This window comes from Geotrypetes seraphini, chromosome 1, assembly GCF_902459505.1.
Source record: "Geotrypetes seraphini chromosome 1, aGeoSer1.1, whole genome shotgun sequence".
Classification (NCBI taxonomy): Eukaryota; Metazoa; Chordata; class Amphibia; order Gymnophiona; family Dermophiidae; genus Geotrypetes; species Geotrypetes seraphini.
In genome coordinates this window covers 537416317-537438724 of record NC_047084.1, presented here as the reverse complement: position 1 = coordinate 537438724, position 22408 = coordinate 537416317, and the positions used below count along the sequence as shown (strand labels likewise).

General features: G+C 43.6%; 1 protein-coding gene across 9 annotated transcripts in view; it reads right to left on the bottom strand.

Annotated features, from left to right (window-relative positions):
• Positions 1-22408, bottom strand: part of APC (APC regulator of WNT signaling pathway) — a 344325-nt gene that overhangs the window by 171130 nt on the left and 150787 nt on the right. For 7 of the 9 annotated variants that reach the window (XM_033929104.1, XM_033929106.1, XM_033929103.1 and 4 more), the window contains 2 exons: positions 13652-13736; positions 11767-11968 (listed from right to left, as the gene is read on the bottom strand). In XM_033929104.1, the coding sequence (XP_033784995.1) occupies positions 11767-11968; positions 13652-13736 (287 nt within the window). Of the gene's footprint in view, positions 1-11629; positions 11704-11766; positions 11969-13651; positions 13737-22408 lie in introns of those variants that run through there. The other 2 variants (XM_033929111.1, XM_033929112.1) reach the window with 2 other exon arrangements.

The following is a 22408-nucleotide window of genomic DNA, read 5'->3' as shown; positions in this document are numbered from 1 at the left end:
TGCAATAAAAGCCACAGTAGATCAGGTTTTCTTAAATACAGAGTAGGCTGATTTTAAAGATTGCAAATTATGTTTGCAAACTGCTGAGCAAATTCTAAATTGAAGAAAAAGAACATAACAATTGCCGCTGCTGGGTCAGACCAGTGGTCCATCGTGCCCCGCAGTCCGCTCGCACAGCAGCCCTTAGGTCAAAGACCAGTGCCTTATTTGAGTCTAGCCTTACTTGCGTGCGTTCTGGTTCAGCAGGAACTTATCTAACCTTTTCTTGAATCCCTGGAGGGTGCTTGCCCTTATAACAGCCTCTGGAAGAGCGTTCCAGATTTCTACTACTCTCTGGGTGAAGAAGAACTCCTTACATTTGTATGGAATCTAATCCCCTTTTAACTTAGAGAGTGCCCCTCTCTGTTCTCTCCATCTTGGAGAGGGTGAACAATCTCTCTTTCTCTACTAAGTCAATTCCCTTCAATATCATGAATGTTTCGATTATGTCCCCTTTCAGTCTCCTCTTTTCAGGGAGAAGAGGCCCAGTTTCTCTATCCTCTCATTGTACGGCAGCTCCTCCAGTCCCTTAACTATTTTTGTCGCTCTTCTCTGGACCCTTTCAAGTAGTACTATGTCCTTTTTCATGTACGGTGACCAATGTGGACGCAGTATTCCAGGTGGAGGTGCACCATGGCCCGGTACAGCAGCATGATAAGCTTCTCAGATCTGTTTGTGATTCCCTTCTTAATCATTCCTAGTATTCTGTTCGCCCTTTTCGCCACCGCCGCACATTGCACAGACAGCTTCATTGACTTGTCTACAAGTATTCCCAAGTCCCTTTCCTGGGGGCTCTCTCCGAGTATAGCACCGCACATCCTGTATTCATGCATATGATTTTTATTATCGACATGCATCACCTTGCACTTATCTACGTTAAACCATCATTTGCCATTTTGCGGCATGTATCGTTGTAGGTCTTCGCAATCCTTCTGCTGTCCTCACTACCAATTTCCAGGTCATTATAAATATGTTGAAGAGCACGGGCCCAAGCACCAAATCCTGCAGGCACTCCACTCGTGACGCTTTTCCAATCTGAGTATTGTCCATTAATCCCCACTCTGTTTCCTATCCGCCAACAAGATGGGAGAGTTAGAATATATTGCACATACATTCAAATCATGGGTGCAGAATTATGGATGGTTAGAATCTCTGAAGTGAATGCTGGGACCAAGTCAATTTCATCCGCGTTCCAGAAAGCAAACGAAATTGACTTGGTCTCAGCATTCACTTCAGAGATTCTAACCATCCATAATTCTGCACCCACGATTTGAGTGTATGTTCTTTTGTAGACCAATTTATTCATATCAACACAAGACTTTCAAGACTCCTGAGGCAGGCCATCTTGGCTGAAAACATGTACATGTCGAGTCATTGAGTTTCTTTTGGATGAATAAAAGGACATTTTTTCAATACATTTGAGTCCACCAGTCTGTATAGGACAGAAGCACTCTGATGACATTAAGGGCACCAAGGTGGGCCAAAAAATATCCTGGAAATGGCACACAGGATTACCCCTTTAAAGACTCTTCAGAGCACTAAAGTAAATGTATTCTTTGCTTCAGTCTTCACTGAGGAAGACATGGGGGATTTGATCACAGAGATACATGGACCGATCAGGGATTCTTTTTGGTCTGGCTGTGTTTATAGGGGAAGCATAAAATCAAATCAAAGAACATACATATTAAAGCCCCAATGGAAAAACATCTGGCCTAGGAAATGGGGGGAGTGAGATATATACTATCCGTTTTCTCTCAAGAAGGGACTGCTATTAAGCTTGCGATGAGTCTGTTTGGAATTACATGCCTGACTTTGTGAAGTGATGATTCAGAATCTAGAGTGGAGGGAATGACAATACTACCCTCAGTATAATGATATAACTATTTTATCACTACAAAAAAAACCCTCTACTGGATCTCAGGAAATATTCTTGTCGAATATTTGGAAAGTAGTGACAAGAAAGCACAGTTACTTACCGTAACAGGTGTTATCCAGGGACAGCAGGCAGATATTCTTGACTGATGGGTGACGGCACCGACGGAGCCCCGGTACGGACAATTTTAGAGTGATTGCACTCTAAGAACTTTTTAGAAAGTTCTAGCTCGGCCGCACCGCGCACGCGCGAGTGCCTTCCCGCCCGACAGAGGCGCGCGGTCCCTCAGTTAGTATAAGCCAGCTAAGAAGCCAACCCGGGGAGGTGGGTGGGACGCAAGAATATCTGCCTGCTGTCCCTGGATAACACCTGTTACGGTAAGTAACTGTGCTTTATCCCAGGACAAGCAGGCAGCATATTCTTGACTGATGGGTGACCTCTAAGCTAACAAAAAGAGGGATGGAGGGAAGGTTGGCCATTAAGAAAACAAATTTTGTAAAACAGATTGGCCGAAGTGACCATCCCTTCTGGAGAATGCATCCAGACAATAATGAGATGTAAAAGTGTGAACTGAGGACCAAGTAGCAGCTTTGCAGATTTCCTCAATAGGAGTGGAACGGAGGAAAGCTACAGATGCTGCCATTGCTCTGACTCTATGGGCCGTGACAGAACCTTCCAGTGTCAGTCCGGTCTGAGCATAACAGAATGAAATGCACGCTGCTAGCCAATTAGACAACGTACGTTTAGAAACAGGACGTCCCAATTTATTCGGATCAAAGGACAGAAAAAGCTGGGGAACTGATCTGTGGGGTTTCGTACGCTCCAGATAGTAAGCAAGAGCCCTTTTACAATCCAAAGTATGCAGAGCTTGTTCCCCAGAATGAGAATGAGGTTTTGGAAAGAAAACCGGTAGAACAATGGATTGGTTGAGATGAAATTCAGAAACAACCTTGGGGAGAAACTTTGGATGTGTACGCAGAACCACCTTGTCATGGTGAAAAACCGTAAAAGGTGGATCTGCAACCAGTGCATGAAGCTCACTGACTCTCCTGGCAGAGGTAAGAGCAATAAGGAAAAGTACTTTCCAAGTGAGAAATTTGAAAGGAGAAGTGGCTAAAGGTTCAAATGGAGGTTTCATTAAAGCTGAAAGAACCACATTGAGATCCCAGATAACCAGAGGGGCTTTAAGAGGTGGTTTCACATTGAAAAGCCCACGCATGAACCTGGACACCAGGGGATGAGCTGAAAGAAGTTTTCCATGGACTGGCTCATGAAAAGCTGCAATGGCACTGAGGTGGACCCTGATGGAAGAGGACTTCAGGCCAGAGTCAGACAAAGAAAGAAGATAATCCAACAACGTCTCCACTGCTAGGGAAGTGGGATCAAGATGATGAAGAAGACACCAGGAAGAAAATCTCGTCCACTTTTGATGGTAACATTGTAGAGTGGCTGGTTTCCTGGAGGCATCCAGAATGGAACGAACGGGCTGAGACAAAAGAGTATCAGTCGAGTTCAGCCCGAGAGATACCAAGCCATCAGGTGTAGAGACTGGAGGTTGGGATGCAGAAGGGTTCCCTGCTGTTGGGTAAGCAGAGAAGGAAACAGAGGAAGAAGAAAAGGTTCCCTGGAACTGAGTTGAAGTAGAAGGGAGAACCAATGTTGCCTGGGCCACCTCGGAGCAATCAGAATCATGGTGGCTCGTTCCCTCTTGAGCTTGAACAAGGTTCTCAACATGAGAGGCAGAGGAGGGAAGGCGTACAGGAACAGATTCGACCAGTCGAGGAGAAAAGCATCTGCTGTTAGACGGTGTGGAGAGTAAAGTCTGGAGCAGAATAGGGGCAGCTGATGATTGTGAGGAGCTGCAAAGAGGTCTATCTGAGGAGTGCCCCATTGATCGAAGATAGACTGCAGAGTCACGGGATCGAGTGTCCACTCGTGAGGTTGGAGAATTCTGCTGAGTTTGTCCGCTAAGGAATTCTGTTTCCCCTGAATGTATATAGCTTTCAGGAAGAGATGGTGATCTATGGCCCAAGTCCAGATCTTCTGGGCTTCCTGGCATAAAAGGCGAGAGCCTGTCCCACCCTGTTTGTTGATGTAGTACATCGCAACCTGATTGTCTGTGCACAACAGAAGGACCTGAGGAAAGAGAAGGTGTTGGAAGGCCTTGAGGGCGTAAAACATCGCTCTGAGTTCCAGGAAATTGATTTGATGCTTCCTTTCCTGGGCTGACCAAAGACCTTGAGTCTGGAACTCGTTCAAGTGAGCTCCCCATGCGTACAGAGAGGCGTCGGTGGTGATGACTAGTTGATGAGGAGGCTGATGGAACAGAAGACCTCTGGATAGATTTGAGGATACCAACCACCATTGAAGAGACTGACGAAGAGATGATGTCACAGATATGTGTCGTGAGCAAGGATCCGACGCTTGGGACCACTGGGTAGCAAGGGTCCATTGAGGAGTGCGCAGGTGAAGACGGGCATGAGGTGTGACATGAACTGTGGATGCCATGTGCCCCAAGAGTACCATCATTTGTCTTGCTGAGATGGACGGCAGAGGAAGCACCTGGTGACATAGAGACTGAAGAGTCTGGAGACGATTGGATGGTAGGAAAGCTCTCATGAGGAGTGTATCCAGGATCGCTCCAATGAATTGAAGTCTCTGAGTGGGAATGATATGAGATTTGGGTAGATTGATCTCGAATCCCAGAAGTTGTAGAAACTGGATGGTTTGGTTGGTGGCCAGAAGGACTGCTTGAGCGGAAGTGTCTTTGATCAACCAATCGTCCAGGTAAGGAAATACATGCAGGTGGTGAGAGCGTAGAAATGCCGCTACCACAATGAGACATTTGGTGAATACCCTTGGAGATGAGGCAAGACCGAAGGGCAGCACCTTGTACTGGTAATGACAATGATTGATCATGAATCGGAGATATGGTCTTGAGGTTACATTGATCGGTATGTGAGTGTAAGCCTCTTTGAGATCGAGGGAGCATAGCCAGTCGTTTTGATTTAGAAGGGGATAAAGGATGGCTAAAGAAAGCATCTTGAATTTTTCTTTTACTAGATGAATGTTGAGATCGCGAAGATCCAGGATAGGTCTGAGATCTCCTGTCTTTTTGGGAACTAGAAAGTAACGGGAGTAGAATCCCTGCCCCTTTTGATCTAGAGGAACTTCCTCTATAGCGTTCAGAAGGAGGAGGGATTGGACCTCCTGAATAAGGAGGGCCGATTGAGGACTGTTCAAAGCAGACTCTTTTGGCAGGCTTTGAGGTGGAAGAGTCTGAAAGTTGAGAGAGTAGCCGTGGCGGATGATGTTGAGGACCCATTGGTCCGATGTGATTACTTCCCACCGGCTGAGGAACAGAGAAAGTCGACCTCCTATAGGCTGAGGCAGGAGAGCAGGAATAGGGATACTGGCTATACTGTGGAGAATGAAGTCAAAAGGGCTGTGACTTCTGCTGAGGAGGTTGTTTTACAGCTTGTTGCTGCTGCTGTTGTCTGGGAGGCTGACGTTGTTGTTGCCTCTGACGCCTAGGTTGCTGAGCAGTGGTAGTCAATGGACGAGCTGTGAAGCGGCGTTGATAGGCCGATTGCTGCCTGTATGGTCTTGGCGGAGGAGGCTTCTTTTTATTCTTGAGCAGGGTATCCCAGCGCGTCTCATGAGCAGAGAGCTTTTGTGTGGTTGAGTCCATGGAATCCCCAAAGAGCTCATCCCCTAGGCATGGGGCATTGGCTAACCGATCTTGATGGTTAACATCAAGTTCGGATACCCGAAGCCAGGCCAAACGACGCATAGCTACTGACATTGCTGTCGCTCTGGATGTAAGTTCAAAGGTGTCATATATGGATCTAACCATAAACTTACGTAATTGTAGAAGAGACGACAAGCATGTGTGAAAAGCGGGATGCTTTCGTGAAGGAAGATATTTTTCGAAAGAAGCCATGGTGGTAAGGAGATGCTTTAAATAAAAAGAGAAATGAAAAGCATAATTACTAGCCCTATTTGCTAACATAGCATTTTGGTAGAGCCTCTTACCAAATTTATCCATGGCCCTTCCTTCTCTGCCAGGAGGGACAGATGCATATACACTGGCTCCTGAAGTCTTTTTAAGGGTGGATTCGACAAATAAGGATTCATGTGGAAGTTGAGGTTTGTCGAACCCAGGAATGGGAATTACCTTATATAGAGAATCCAGTTTACGTGGGGCCCCTGGGACAGTTAAAGGAGTCTCTAAATTCTTATAGAAAGTTTCCCTCAAGATGTCATGAAGGGGAAGTTTCAAAAATTCCTTTGGAGGCTGATCAAAATCAAGGGCATCCAAAAAAGCTTTAGACTTTTTGGATTCAGCCTCCAAAGGAATGGACAAGGACTCACACATCTCTTTCAAAAAACTAGAGAAAGAGGAAGTGGCCTGTTTGGAGGATGGGTCAGGGACAGCCGAATCCTCCTCCTCTGAGGAACATTCGCCTTCAGAAAGAAAGGGTTCCTCTGAGTCTCCCCACAGATCAGGGTCCCTGACATGGGAAGAATGGTCCCGAGACTCAGGTGTCGACGTTTGCATGTGTCGGGTTTTGCGCACCGACTTACCCGACCTCATCGATACCGAGTCAGGAGAAGTTATCGGTCGCACCGGTGCCGAAGTCTGCACCGATTGATGGTGAGCTCTCGGCTCCGGTGCAAGGACTGGCATCGATACCGATGAGGTTAGGTGAAGCGGTACCGAGACAGTGGAAGCGGGTAACACGGGTTCCACAATCGGTATCGATACGGGTTGATCCACAACCGGTACCGGTGGCTCGGTGCGGACTGGCACCGGAAGGTTCGGTGTCATGATAGCAGGAAGGAGTCGTTCTAATTGCTCCTTAAGCTGCACCTGAAGGATGGCCGTAATGCGGTCATCGAGGGATGGCACCGGTACCGCTTTTTTCTTCTGCGGTACCTGCGGTGCCGCTCGACGCCCCGGAGATGAGGAGCCCGATGTCGAGGGACTCACCTCTATAGGGGCGGAGCGCTTCCGCTGGCGTCTTACAGGCGGCGGGATTGGACTCACTGCACTCGAGGCCGGAACACGTTCCAGCGGGGAAGGCTTCTTAGCCGGCTTACCTGACTGTTGAGATGCCGGTGTGGAATCACGCGGCGTCGAAGACGAGGGTGCCGACTGAATCGGTGCCGAAGCCGGAGTCGAAGGAACGGGGTCGGACATCTCGGCACCGAATAACAATCGCTGCTGAATTTGGCGATTTTTCAATGTCCGTTTTTTTAAAGTAGCACAGCGGGTGCAAGAAGAGGCCTGATGCTCAGGACCCAAACACTGTAAACACCAGTTGTGTGGGTCCGTGAGAGATATAGGCCTAGCACACCGCTGGCACTTTTTAAAACCCGGTTGAGGGGGCATGAAAGTAAAAACGGCTTCCGCCAAATCGAAGGCCGAGGCTTCGATGGTGGCAGAAGGCCCCGCCGGGGAAAACCGAAACTGAAGAATAAAAATGAAAGTTTTTTTTTTTTTTTTTTTACAAATGGAAAGAAAGAAAAAAGGCAATTTAAGCCAAAACGTTTACGCGAGCGGGAAGGCAAGTTAGGAGAAAATTTCAACAGCCGTTGAAAACGCGTCTTCTTAGCTCCGCGGAAACTAAGAAACTGAGGGACCGCGCGCCTCTGTCGGGCGGGAAGGCACTCGCGCGTGCGCGGTGCGGCCGAGCTAGAACTTTCTAAAAAGTTCTTAGAGTGCAATCACTCTAAAATTGTCCGTACCGGGGCTCCGTCGGTGCCGTCACCCATCAGTCAAGAATATGCTGCCTGCTTGTCCTGGGATAACTAAGGGTACAGTCCAGGCAAAGGTGGCTTAGTTGTACAATTTCACCAATAAGACTGTTTCAAAGCTTAATATGGGTTTTTTTGTGGGGGGGTTTTTTTTTTTTAAATCTTTATTCATTTTTAAAAGCCAACATGCTAAATATTCATGTTGAGAAACAAGTTAAAAACTGGAACCTCAAATTCTCTCTCTGTAATCAACAGAATAACCTCAGTATTCATTCTAAATTAGTTTACATTAGTGATTTTTATTCCGCCATTACCTTGCGGTTCAAGGCAGATTACAGAAGAGGATTTCTGGACATGTCCAGAGGTGTTACAGAGTAGATCAGGTTGCTTCAGAGGATTAAAATGTTACATAAGGTGTTAGTCTTCATGGATTTCTTGAATAGCAGGGTTTTAATTTCTTTTCTGAAAGTTTTGTAGTCTGGGGTCGCAATTAGTAGATTGGAGAGTTGGTGGTCTAGTTTTGCTGCCAGTGTGGCTAGAAGGCCATCATACATTTTTTTCTGTTTGATGTCTGTGATTGGAGGGTATGTGAATGGTGCCTGGGTTCTCCTGTGTCTGGTTGTGGTAGTTTGGATTAGGCGGTTGTTCAAGTAGGCTGGGCTGTCACCATTTATGGATTTAAATAATAGACAATAGAATTTAAATAGTATTCTTGCTTGAACTGGGAGCCAGTGTGAGTAAAGGTATGCCTCGGTGATGTGGTCATGTTTTCTTAGTGAATAGATTAGTCTCAGGGTTGTGTTACTGTTTGTAGTTGTTTTATCATTGTTGCGGGGCAAGGGAGATAGAGGATGTTGCACTAGTTGAGGAGACCTAGGACTAGGGACTGGACCATGAGCTGGAATTAGAGCTGGAGAGTTAGAATATATTGCACATACATTCAAATCATGGGTGCAGAATTATGGATGGTTAGAATCTCTGAAGTGAATGCTGGGACTAACGAAGAATTTTCGAACTTGCCTTAGGTTTCTCATGACCACAAATGATTTCTGTATTGTTTTGTTGATTTGTGGTTGCATGGTGCAGCATCTGTCTATCGTCATTCCCAGAAGTTTTAGAGAGGGTTGAATGGGGTATGTGATTGAGTTTATTACTATGTTTGTTGTGGATGGGGTTTTATTTTTTACGAGAAGTATGAATTTTGTTTTGTCTGGGTTCAGTTTTACTTTGTGGTCTTTCATCCATGTTGCCACTGTTTCTAGAGTTCTGTGTAGTGTGTCTGTCATGGTGGGCATTGGCTGATCAAAAGGAAGGAGAATGGTGATGTTGTCTGCATAGCTATAGGAGGTTAAGCCTATTTTGTCTAGGCAGATGCCGAGGGATACAATGTAGAGATTGAAGAGTATTGGGGATAATGGCGAGCCTTGGGGTACGCCACAGGGGTTGGACCATGGTCCTGATTTTTCTTTGTTTGTCTTTACTCTGTATGTCCTGGATTGTAGGAACACTTGAAACCATGTGTGTACTTTGCCTGTGATTCCTATTGTATCTAGTATTTGTAGCAGGATGTCGTGGTCTACCAGGTCAAATTCTGCGGTGAGATCTAGTTGTATAATCAGCATTTTTTGCCTGTGCTGAGGTTTTGTCTAGCTGTGTCCATAAGGGAGCCTAGTAGTGTCTCAGTGCTGAAGTTGGTTCTGAATCCAGAATGTGTAGGGTGGAGCAAATTTTGGTTTTCTAGGTAGTTGGTGAGGAGTTTAGCTACGAAGCCTTCCATTAGCTTGACATATAGTGGAATTGAGGCCTGTAGTTGGATGGTTGATCTGTTGCTCCTTTTGGGTCTTTCAAGATCGGGGTGATGATGATTTCGGAGAAATCTTGTGGAAAAAGGCCATCTGTGAGCATGGTTTGTATCCATTGCATGAAGGAATTTTAGGCTGAAGGTTTTTAATAGGTATGGAGGGCATTTGTTGAGGTCACAAGTTAAGTGGCTGTATTTTTTATAGAGTTTGTTAAGGTCGGACCATTGTATTGTGGAGAAGTGGGACCAGGTTCTATCTGCTGCAGCTGATTCTTTTTCTGTGGGGGGTATTGTGATCTCTTCTAGGTGGGTTGTGGTTCCTGCAAAGTTTGTCCTGGCAGTTGTAATTTTGTTTTTAAAGTATTCAGCTAAAAGGGTGGCTGATGGGGGAGAGTTGTCGTTTTTGGCTAGGTAGGATTTAGTGTTTGTGACTGACTTTGTGAGTGATGATTCAGAATCTAGAGTGGAGGGAATGACAATACTCCCTCAGTATAATGATAAACTATTTTATCACTTACAAAAGCCCTCTACTGGATCTCAGGAAATATTCTTGTCGAATATTTGGAAAGTAGTGACAAGAACTAAGGGTACAGTCCAGGCAAAGGTGGCTTAGTTGTACAATTTCACCAATAAGACTGTTTCAAAGCTTAATATGGGGTTTTTTGTGGTTTTTTTTAAATCTTTATTCATTTTTAAAAGCCAACATGCTAAATATTCATGTTGAGAAACAAGTTAAAAACTGGAACCTCAAATTCTCTCTCTGTAATCAACAGAATAACCTCAGTATTCATTCTAAATTAGTTTACATTAGTGATTTTTATTCCGCCATTACCTTGCAGTTCAAGGCAGATTACAGAAGAGGATTTCTGGACATGTCCAGAGGTGTTACAGAGTAGATCAGGTTGCTTCAGAGGATTAAAATGTTACATAAGGTGTTAGTCTTCATGGATTCTTTTAGTAATTGGAATAGTTTTTTTTTGTCTTGGGCCTCTATGCCTATTTGGTTTGTGTAGTATGCCTTTCTTTTAGTTTTAGTTTGTATTGTTGGTTTAGTTTTTTCCATGCTGCTCTTGTGTGTTCTTGGTTACTCTTTCTCCATTTTTTTTCTAGTCGTCTACATTGTCTTTTGAGTAGGAGTAGTTCGTTGTTGAACCATTTGTTTGATTGTCTGCTGATTCTTGTTTTTGTTTGTATTGGGGGCTAGCTCATCTAGGGTAGTTGTACTTATATTGCACCATTGTGAGATTAAGTCTTTGGGGTCACATTCTTGGACTGTAGCATCTGTTTTATTCCAGAATTTGGAGGGGTCGATGTATATATGTGATTTGTAGGTTAAAGCTTTGGGATTTTGGTTTGGTTTTGCCTTTGGCCCAGCTGATATTGAAGGTGTATGTGTAATGGTCTGAACAGATGTATCTGGACTATTTTCCATTTGAGGTTTGAATCTCTGGTAGAATGGACTGTTGGGATTACTCATCTTATCTCTAGTTCCCAATTTTCCTTTAATACAATTATTACCCACAGAGAGTCTATGAATGAAGTTTTTCAAGGAGATTCTGAATATTTCAAAACATGATCAATATCTGACTTCTAATTGCTCCTACATATATTCTTAAAATGACTCACTTAGCAAATTAAACCAAAGTTAAGCCAGATATTTGGGTTTTAGGTAGAAGTCTTAATTTGATAGGCTTTATTGAGAACACCTCTAATACAATTTCTAAAAAGGCAACCTTACTGGTCACTTTTGCTAGAGACAAAGAAAAAATTAATGTTATGAAAACTGACTTTAAAAATAAGATCTTATGTTTTTTGGGAAAGAGATTCAAATATTTCCAGATATGGCATGCTCTATGTAAGGAAAACATGCGTTTCCCTAAGATTTAAGGTACTTGTGATAGGGGGAATTTTGTTGTGAGTTTCCTCTAATAAGTGTCTACTTAGCTGTTAAGGGAATAAGTTTATTTCGTGATCCATCACATCTAGAGAAAAATAGTGCATAGAAGGCTGAGGGATAGAGTAGGGTGATTTCTTTGAAGCTAATTAATATCTGATAGAAAAAAAAATCCTGTAATCAAGGGTGAAGCAACAATATTCTCTAATTTTAACAATTCTTCTCCTCTTTATGTATAAGGCCTTGGGAGTCTTTACCTTACCTGCATTTTAACTTTTTTCCCCTTTCTGGTAGGTTGGTAAAAATAATTTTTGTTATTCTTTTTGAGTAGTTCAGTAGTTCTAAAGAAAAAAAACATAAGTTTTAACCTGTGGCAAAATGTACATTAAAAAAAATTACCTCTCTTTTTCTAGTTCTTCCAAATAGCCAGCACTCTCTCTGCTTCCATTTGTAAAGCCTCGCCTTGAAAATGAACCCACAGGAACAGGACTGGACTCTCCAGATCGACCAGACACAGACCCTTCTCTACTTCCACAAGACCGCAGGGACATTTTCGGCCTTAGTTTCACCCCAACAAAATTGCTGCTCTCCAAATTCAATTCTGGAAACCAAAACAAAAGAAAGAAAAGGCACAAAAGAAGAATAGATGAGGAGATAAAAGTTATAGATGTATAACAATTTAATGCCATCTTACCATATTTATACAGGCAGTCCCCGTTTTACGAATGTCCAACTTACATTGGAATTGTACTTATGAATGGGGTCCTCGCTCTACCTTCAGTATTCCAATGTGCCCCTCTCCCTCCTGAGTTCCAACGTGCCCTTCTCCCTCCCTCCCATGTCCCTATGTGCCCCTAACCTTCCCTTCATTCTGTGCCCCAAGTATATGCCTCCCACCCATGGGTGTTTACCTTCTTCTGGCCAGCTCCTTTCTCCTTCTAGCCGCAGTTGTTTCTCTTCACAAAGCTGTGGGCAGCGGCTGAGCTGGAAGCCTTCCCTTTGACACTGGAGAAAGCTCCTCCAATGTCAAAGGGAAGGCTTCCGGCTCAGCCATGGGATGTGCATAGAAGCCACTGCCTGCAGCTTTGTGAAGAGAAATGAGTGTGGCTGAAGGAGGAGAAAGCCAGCCAGAAGAAGGTAAACACTTGCAGGAAGGAGACACGTACTTGGGGCACAGAATGGAAGAGAGGGAGAGGAGAGGAGCGGGGCATGTTGGGACACAAGAGGGAGGGAGAGGAGCAGGGTGTGATGGGATACGGGAGGGAGAACAAACTTCAGACAAAGGATGGAAGGAAAGAGTGAGGGGGCATGAACTTGGGACACAGAATAGAAGGAGGGAGGGAAGTATGAACTTGGGCCATAGGACGGAAGAATGGAGGAAGTGAGGGGAAAGAGATGCTGAGGTGGGGGAGGGAATAGAAAGGGAGAATTGGGTGTCTTGAGTGAGAAGGAAAGAGAGGTGGTGCTTGAAGAAAGAAGAGAATTGTTTGGCATAGGGAGAGAGAATTCTTGGGCATAGGGAGGGAGGGAGAGAGAATTGTTGGGTATAGGGCGGGAGAATTGTTGGGCATAGGGAGGGAGAATTGTTGGGCATAGGGAGGGAGAATTGTTGGGCATAGGGAGGGAGAATTGAGGTAGAGATATAAGGGAGTAATGATGGATGTGGTGGTGGAGAGGGAACATTGGGATGGATGGAAAGGGATACAAGAGGGGTCTCAAGGAGGTTGAAATGGTAGGAAGAATACTAGGATCCGAGTTACATACAAACTCAACTTAAGAACGGTTTTAAAAAATGGAACCCGTTCTTAACCTAGGGACTGCCTGTACTTTGAAAAACTAGACATTCTCCAAATATTGCACCTCTTAGTAACCGCAAACATATACTAGTCTAGCTCAAATAAGGCTTATAGTAGCAGATATTTGAGAAACACCATGGATAAGAATTAATGGTCACACAAAGATACAGTATTTTCAGGTACTTTGGCATTTATATATCCCTTTTCAAGTTTTATGTAGGTACAATGCTCCTGCCACCAGACAACTTGAAATCTCCTACTGAAGGCAGTAAAAGTTAAAATGTTCAAGGTCATAGCAAGGGAAAGTAAGACAAGCAGAACCATAAACACTGGTCTTTGATTTCTCACACCATTACACTAAGTCAATCAGTCTTCCATTCATTCTTTTAGATCATTTATAAAATGTAGTCATTTCCATCACTACTATTACTACACAAAAAAGGCTAATAGTGACACATGACTTTCATGAACAAATCACAGGGCCACACCTTTAAGTCGCTCCAGCAAATCAATTTGCCCAGAAGATGCCATAGCCTCATCTTCAATGCTTCCCTGTAGCTGTTTCAGCACCTCCTGCGACAAAGCATTCAAAAAAATTACTATCCAAATTGCCATGGTGGATTTGGTTTACCAAGTTCAGACAGCATGTTATTCTGCAGTATTTCCTTGTTTTCTCGTTGCAACAGAGCTCAATATGCCATCCTCATTCTCTTCCTGTTGACTACTCCAACAACAAAAAAGCTTAAACCTAAATTATACTTGAATATTAAGGCCCTGATTCTATAAACGTCATCCCGATTGTAGGCAGCAGTAGGCGTCCTACTGCTGTCTAATCAGCCAATCGGGACGCATGTTTTTAGAAAAAAGCTCCCAAGGCAGGCCACCTACATTGGAGGTGCCCCGGGAGCCTAGGAAAGCCTACATGTCCGCCTAAGCTCGCCTAAGGCCAGCTGTGAGCATGGTTTGCTCCGGAAGTCGCCTTAGACGAACCTAGGCGGCTGTATGTGTCTCCCTGGTCCAGAGGTAGACGATTACAAAGCAGGCCATCAAACTGCAGGCCTACATTGTAAGCCACTAAGGCCACTAAGCTTATCACGGCAAGGGTTCTCCATGCAGCGATCTCCCCCTTCCCCCCCCCCGAACGAACGCGGTAGGAAGGATGTCCAAACCCTCCTGCCCGAAACACCCCACACACCTTCCTAAAGATTGCCGACAGGAGGGTGCGCTTCCACCCCACCTCCCTCCCTTGAACATCGCCGGCAGAAGGGTGCCCAATCCTTCCTGCCAGAAGTCCCCCCACCCCAACCCGAATGAAACCAGCAGGAGGGTGCCTAATCCCTCCTGCCGGAAACCCCCCATCCTAGATATCCCGATGTCAGGGCTCCCCCCCACATGTGTACACCTCCATGTGTGCATCCCCATGAGCGGACCCCTCCCTCTTCCTAAACCCTCCCTGGACCCCCCTCTAGCCTTTTAATGTTGGCCAGCCGGATGGATTTTCCTACCATCCGGCCGGCAGGCCCACCTCTGTCGAAATAAGGCGGGGATGCACAAGGGAGGGGCCTAAGGCAGGGCCCTAGGCACATGGGCCAACCGGAATCTTAGGTTGGCCCATGTGCCTATGGCCCTGCCCATAGGTGAAGCCTTAGGTTCCTGAGCCAATCAGGCCTTAGACCCGTCCCTGGTGCATCCCACAGTGCACCAGGAAGAGGCAGGCCCACCTCATTTCAATGGAGGCAGGTCTGCTGGCCGGACAACGGGAAGACCCAGCTGGATGGCCAACATTAAAAGGTTAGGGGGGTGTCTGGGGAGGGCTTAGGAGGGTAGGGGGCGTACGTGGTGGTCCTCCCCCAGCATCGGGATATCTACGGTGGAGGGTTTCTGGTAGGGGGGGATTAGGCACCCTCCTGCCAGTTTTGTTCGGGGGGGTGTTCTGGTAGGAGGGATTGGGCACCCTCCTGCCAGCGATTTTCAAGGGGAGGTAGGGGTGTCCCGGCAGGAGGGATTGGGCACCCTCCTGCCGGCGATCTTCAAGAGGGAGGCGGGAGGTTTTTCGGGCAAGAAGGATTGGGCATCCCTCCTGCTGTATTCGGGGCAGGTGGGGGGGTGTTTCGGGCAGGAGGGATTGGGCATCCCTCCTGCTACGTTTGTTTGAGGTGGGGAAACTAGTGGCCGCAGGCACAACCACTAACTTATCGTTGCTGTGATAAACTCGGCGGACGCACCTACAGTCAACCTGATTATCTAACCGGAGTCTGTAACATGGACATTGGTTAGAGAATCGGGTTCACTGTAGGCGTGATTCTGTATAGGACCCCCATCGGCCTTTGAGACCGGGCATCCTATACAGAATCTGGCCCTAAATGTTGAAATGCAAGAACAAAGTCATTCCAAGTCATTTTACTTGAGAACTGATCATCTAGCCTATCTTTGCTGGCACTCATCTTAAATTATAGGAATAAGATTTCACTCGGCTCATTCCTTTACAAGATTATACTATACAGACAGCATTTCTCAGTTGCTAAAGCTCTCTCATGCAGCAAAAATCAAGATCGCCACCAAGAATGGTTTAATAGCCAATGTAATTCCACAATGTAAAATAATGGTTTGCCTTATAAATTCATTCTGCCTCCAGGGCACAAATATGAATGTTGATGTAGAACAAAAATGTGTTAAATGGTTTCTCGCTGCTATTTTTAATGCAGGAAGATGTAAATTCACAGCACAGTGCTTGCTAACTCAAATCAATAAATTCAAGGACAAGGACTGTATTCTCAAAACCATTTCTCAAGCAAGAAACTCCCTCAGAACCAAATTGAGCTTACTTTCCAGGATATATGCTCAAATTCCTTAAGTGTGAAGCCATCTTCCCCTCCCACTACAAAAAAGACCCTGTTTTATAACCATCATATCCTCCCCCCCATATGTCCCGAATATTTGGTATATTACACACACAGAAACAGCAATCTCAAAGGGCTTCCTTTGCTTCAGAGAGTAAAATGAAAAATATGTACAAACAAAATTGGCAATGCATTTTAAATACAGTAGAGTCCTGACTACCTAGCTGTCTGTCTGAAGTTTTGAAATTGAAGCTGGAGGAGATACTGGGGACAGGGGAACCTCAGAAAGCCACAACCATCTCTGAGTTGGCTCGGGTGGGGGGGAGGGGAGCGAGAGAGGGGGCTGCGCTGGGGGGGGCAGTTTAGGGCTGAGAGCAGTGGGATGCAGGATGGGGCAGGGCACTGTGGGTGGGGCATGGGCAGAGTCAGGTGTCCTCGTTTTTGATTTAACAAATATGGAACCCTATCTTGCAGGATTTCCGCAAGTCTGCTGCGAGAGGATGTGGCAGCCATTTTGAGATTAGAGATGGTATGGGCAGGAGCAATCCCCAGTTGTCCCTGTCCATGCCTGCTCCAATCTTAAAATCTGTGCCATGACCTCTAGCAACAGTTTCACATTACTGCTGCCAGAGGTTGCAGCAGACATTTTGAAAGCAAAGCTGGCTTCGACTGAAGCAACCAGGGATCACTCCTGCCATGACTATATCATTAAGAACATCAGGAACTATAAGGAGGGTCAGGGAGGTCTATAAGTGGATGATGGAAGGGAGGAGGCATTTGAGGAGGCAGAGCCCAGATTAGCAACAATCAGAAAATCTGGAATATAAAATTTAAAAAAAGGTCAGATTGAGGAGTAACCTAAGGATAGATGGGAGAGTTAAAGCACTAAATGAAGGGGTAGATATAATAGGCATTTCTGAGACCTGGTGGAAGAAAAAGAATCAATGGGACACTGTTACCAGGGGTACAAATTATATCACAATGACAGAGTAGATCAATTTGGAAGTGGGGTTGCACTGTCTGTTAAAGAGGCAACTGAATCAAACAAAATAAACATTCTGCAAGACATAGATAGGAGTGTGAAATCGATATGGATAGAAATTCCATGTGTGAAGGGAAGGAATATACAGGTACGGATATACTACCATCCCCCAGGACAGAATGAGCAGACAGATGAAGAAATGTTTACAGAGATTAAGAGAAAGCTAACAAATTGGGAAATTGTATAATAATGGACGATTTCAATTACTACAAATAATAAAGAACTATAAATATAAATCCACACATCCAATCATCACTATCCAACTTACATAGTCCCACATACAAAACACAAGCATACACTTTTTCTGAGAAAAAAAGCCTCAGGTTTCAGGAGCCCAGCCCTCATTAAAATTAAGGACCATCTCACAATCAGTCATTGGCCGACAAAAACTCCATTGGCATACAAACAGTATTTTTTTTTATAACACATGTCTTAAGCAATGCCTTTTTTAATACATGCAACTCTTCATGAACATTCTTTGGAAACAAAGATTAGTGCAAAAGTTTATCTTAAAGAACAAAGTACCACAAGAAGATAGATGCGGTTGGTTATGTTTATGGGGCAATTTAGATCCAGCAAACTGAGAGGACTCACATTATGGTAATTTTACTTGAGTGCCATGTCCTTAATGGCTTGTATTTGCTGCTGTTTATACTTTTGACTTCTTACTCTACTGTATATTGGTTATAATATAAATGCATCTGTAAATCTGCAAAAAAAAAAATAGTGAACCGCTTCAAAGAGGATCTAATCTGTTTTGGAGAGGGAATATATTTTGATTGATTATGCAACAAAAATATTCCATATTGACTATTATTTGAAAAACAATGTGAATTCTTTATTCTGCAACTAGTGGTATTTTCACGAGCAGAAGTAATTTCAACTAAACATTACTTGTATCTGTTTATCAGGCTCTCACATTGCCCTTGAAGAATTTAGGCCCATATAACTGTTTCAGGCCTGTGAAATTTGGGGGCAAAATGTCAACAGTTCTGCTTTCTACAGATGTGAGTACAGTAGGGAATGGGGGGTTACAAACAAAGCAGTTTACAGATTATATAATGGTACTCTTTTTTGTACCCAGGACAACAGAGGGCGAAACTGGAGTGGGAATCAAACCTAGTTCCCCTGATTTTCAGGCCACTGCACTAACCATTAGGCTGCTACTCCACTCATAAGAGCATAAGAAATAAGAACAGCCATACTGGACCAAACCAATGGTCCGTCTAGCCCAGTTTCTTGTTTCCAACAATGGCTAATCCAGGTCACAGTACCTGGAAGAAACCCAAAGAGTAGCAATATTCCATGCTACTGATCCCAGGGCAAGCAGTAGTTTCGCTTAGTATTTGGAATAGGCGATTAATCAAATAACAAATAAACTTGAAACTTTCCCCCATGTCTGTCTCAATAGCGGTCTATGGAATTTTCCTCCAAGAACTTGTCCAAACCTTTCTTAAACCCAGCCACGCTAACCACTGTAACCACATCCTATTATTACTACTATGATTTATCATTTCTATAGTGCTGAAAAGCGTACACAGTGCTGTACATTCAACTTGAAAGACAGACCCTGCTCATAAGAGCTTACAATCAAATTTGGCCAGACAGGACATAAAGGAGGGGGGGGGGGTTACTTTCTTGTAGAGAATAATAGAATGAACATAGGTAATTTTATGATGGGTGGGAGTGAGGAGTTGAAAACAACATTAAAAAAGTGGGCTTTTAGCTTGGATTTGAACACTGCTGGAGATGGCCCTAATGTAAAGACTCAAGCAGACCCAATCTCTTTCCCTTCTCAATCCAGTTTCCAGATCATTTATAAATATATTAAATAGCACCGGTCCCCAGTATATATATCCCTTCGGCACTCCACAATTCATCCTCCTCCACTGAGAAAAATGGCCATTTAACCTTCCCCTCTATTTTCTGTCTAATAACCAATTCCCAATCTACAACTTTGCTTCCTATCCCATGATTCTTTAGTTTTCTCAGGAGTCTCATGAGGAACTTTGTCAAAAGCTTTCTGGAAATCCAGATAAACTGTATCAACTGGCTAATTGGCTGAACCCTTACTGATTCTGTCCCCTTAAACCATGTTTGTCTAAGTGTTCCATATCTCTATATCTATCTATATTATAAAATTGTTTCCACTATTTTGCCCAGCATTGAAGTCAGGCTTACTAGTCTGTAATTTCTTGGATCATCCCTGGAACCCTTTTTAAAAACTGGTGTAACATTGGCCATCCTCCAGTTTTCAAGTATTATGGACCATTTTATTGACAGGTTATGGATCACTAACAACAGCAGATCAACAATTTCAAGTTTGAGTTCTTTCAGAACCTGGGCTGTATGCCATCTTGATCCAAGTGATTTATCATTCTTGTCGATTTGGCTTAGTATGTCCTCCAGGTTCACCAAGATCTCTTTCAGTTCCTCCACATCATCACCTTGAAAACTATTTCCAGTTCAGGTACATCTCTTACATCTTCTTCTATAAAGACTGAAGCAAGTATCTTCACTATAGTCTTATCCTCCCTGAGTGCCCCTTTTACTTCTTCATAACCCAATGATTCCATGGATTCCCTCACAGGTTTTCTGCTTCTGATGTACCTGAAAAAGTTGTTACTATGAATTTTGCCTCTTTGGCAAGTTTCTCTTCATATTCTTTTTTATACTTCTTTATCAATGCTTTGTATTTAACTTGCTCTAATAGCCTTTTTCACTTTACCTTTTAACCATGCTGGCTTTCATTTTCTCTTCTTTTCACCTTTGCTAACACATGTAATACATCTGATCTGGGCTTCCATGATGGTAATTTTAAATAACATCCATGCCTGATTTAAAGTCCTAACCTTTGCTGCCGATCCTTTTAGCTACTTTTTAATCATTTCCTTATTTTATTGTAGTCATTTTGAAAATTAAATGCTAATACAGTAGATTTCTTTAGTGATGTCACTTCAAATATTGGCTCAAATTTGATCATGTTATGATCACTGTTTCACAGAGGATCCAATACAATTTGCTTATTTATTCAATTTTCTATACCGTTCTCCCAGGGGAGCTCAGAATGGTTTACATTAATTTATTTAGGGATTTTTTCCTGTCTGTCCCTGAGGGCTAACAATCTATCTAATGAACCTGGGTAATGGAAGGATTAAGTGACTTGCCCAGGATCACAAGGAACAGCATGGGTTTGAACCCACAACCTGCACCACATTCTCCCCTAATTTCTTGTGCAGAGCTTAGTGGTCTAGCAGCAGAATAAAGAGAGATTGTATCACAAAAATATGCAGGGGCTAAACCACACAAAATTTTATAAACAAACATCAAAACTTAAAGTGGAAGAATACATTGAAATTCCTCAAGAGCAATGTAACAGACTGATCAACAATTATAGGAAATGTTTAGTTGCAGTTACTGACGCTTAAGGAGGTGCTACCTGTTACCAAATAAAGGATTCACACATTTTGTCACGAAGGAATACTTATTGCTGAATAAATTATATTTTTTCTGAGTTATTTATTCAAAAGGGTTACATCTCTCTCATATCACGATTTAGGTTTAATCAAGTTCTGAGTATAAATTGTGCTTCAGTATTGACCATCCTAGGGTGCTCACACATAACAGATTAAAAAAGGCATAATAATTTGGATCTTATCTGTAAAGACATAGGGGTCCTTTTACAAAAGCGCGATAGCGGTTTAACGCACAGAATACCGCACGTTAAACCGCCTGCCGCGCTAGTACCTAACGCCTCCATTGACGAGACGTTATGATTTTTCTTAGTATGCAACATCTGTACATTCTATAATCTGTGTTTTGATTTTATGTTTTGTTTTTCCAACATATAGAAGTTTGCATGAGTATTGGATAATGTATACAACATTCTCTGTGTTGCAATTGTTGTTGAAATTTAGCTTGTAATCTCGTCCAGTTCTCAGATGCTTGAAAATGTTCATGCATAACGTGTGCTTGCAAGTGGAGCACGAATTACATGGTTGATATCCCTGATATGCTTCGTATGTGTTTTGAACCATGGGAAGGGCTGAAGGTACTAATCTACCTTTTAGGTTCCTATTTCTAGGAATCACAATAGTTGATATAATGTTTTGAAAGCACTTATATAGTGTGAGGATATGCCAATGCCTATTGATGATTTTCTTAATGTCATTGGTCATATGTGAATGCCTAAGGATACAAACAATATCTGGTATCTTTTTATTCTTATTGGCAGGGAAGAAGTAGGAAAATACTGGCTGGTAAGTCTCACATTGGTGGCAAGAAATAAACTAGAGGTGCTGAAGGAAGACAGTTAACTTTCTAGAATCCAACGCAACATGACTTTACCAAAAGAAAATCCTGCCAAACGAATCTGATTGGTCATCCAATAAAAAAAAAATCAAAGAACTGGATGAAGGATGTGCGTTACTTGAATTTCAGCAAAACCTCACAGAGGACTCTTAAATAAGCTGAGAGGGCTTAACATAGGACCAAAAATGATGAACTGGATTGGAAACTGGTTGACTGACAGGCAACAGAGGATGGCAGTTATGGAATTCGCTCAAAGGTGAGTAGTGGAGTGCTTCAGAGGCAGGATCGTGACAGGGGGAAGACAGCTCCTGAGGCCTATGGCAACCTGCAATGATCGCTAAAGTATCAGCGATCATCTCTGCAAGCTGTACCTGCACCGGAGCTACTCGGATCTGGGCCGGCTCTTCAAGCGCCTGCTGGACTCCTTCCCCGAGGACCACGTCAAGTTGTCGCAGTCGCCCCTGCTCGAAGGTTTGTGCGGCCACTGCTTCTGCTGCATGCTTACCAAATTCAAGAAGTATTGGGGAGGGGGATAGGAATATTTGCAACCTTATGTGTTTGCTTATTTTTGTGCTTTGATTTCATTCCTACTTAAAATAAATGCTGCAAAATATCCTTGTTCTATGTAATGCCCCTAGTTAATCTAATGCAGCAGCTATTGAGGGAGGAGATGTTGATTAATGGAAAGAAGTAAAATGGTAATACCTTGAACTTTATTCTTTTTTTTCAACTATAGAGTTTTATTCAATTTTTCAAATAAAATGTCAGTTTAAATGGGTTTGTTATTGGTATAGCGGTATATAAGAAATAAAATTATTATTATTCACTTTTTGGATAGCTGTCATTAGCAATTCTCTATATTGTGCAATGCTATGCAGTATATTATGAGCCAGCAGACACACTCCCCCCACCTTATTATGGTGGTGGTGGGAGCTTGATAAGAGAGGGAGGGGCGCGAGGAAACGGGTGCCAGCCTAGCACCAGCCACCCCATAGTAGGCTGCTCCCTGCTGGAATTGGGTAAATGGAGGCATGGGAGGTCAGGGAGGAACA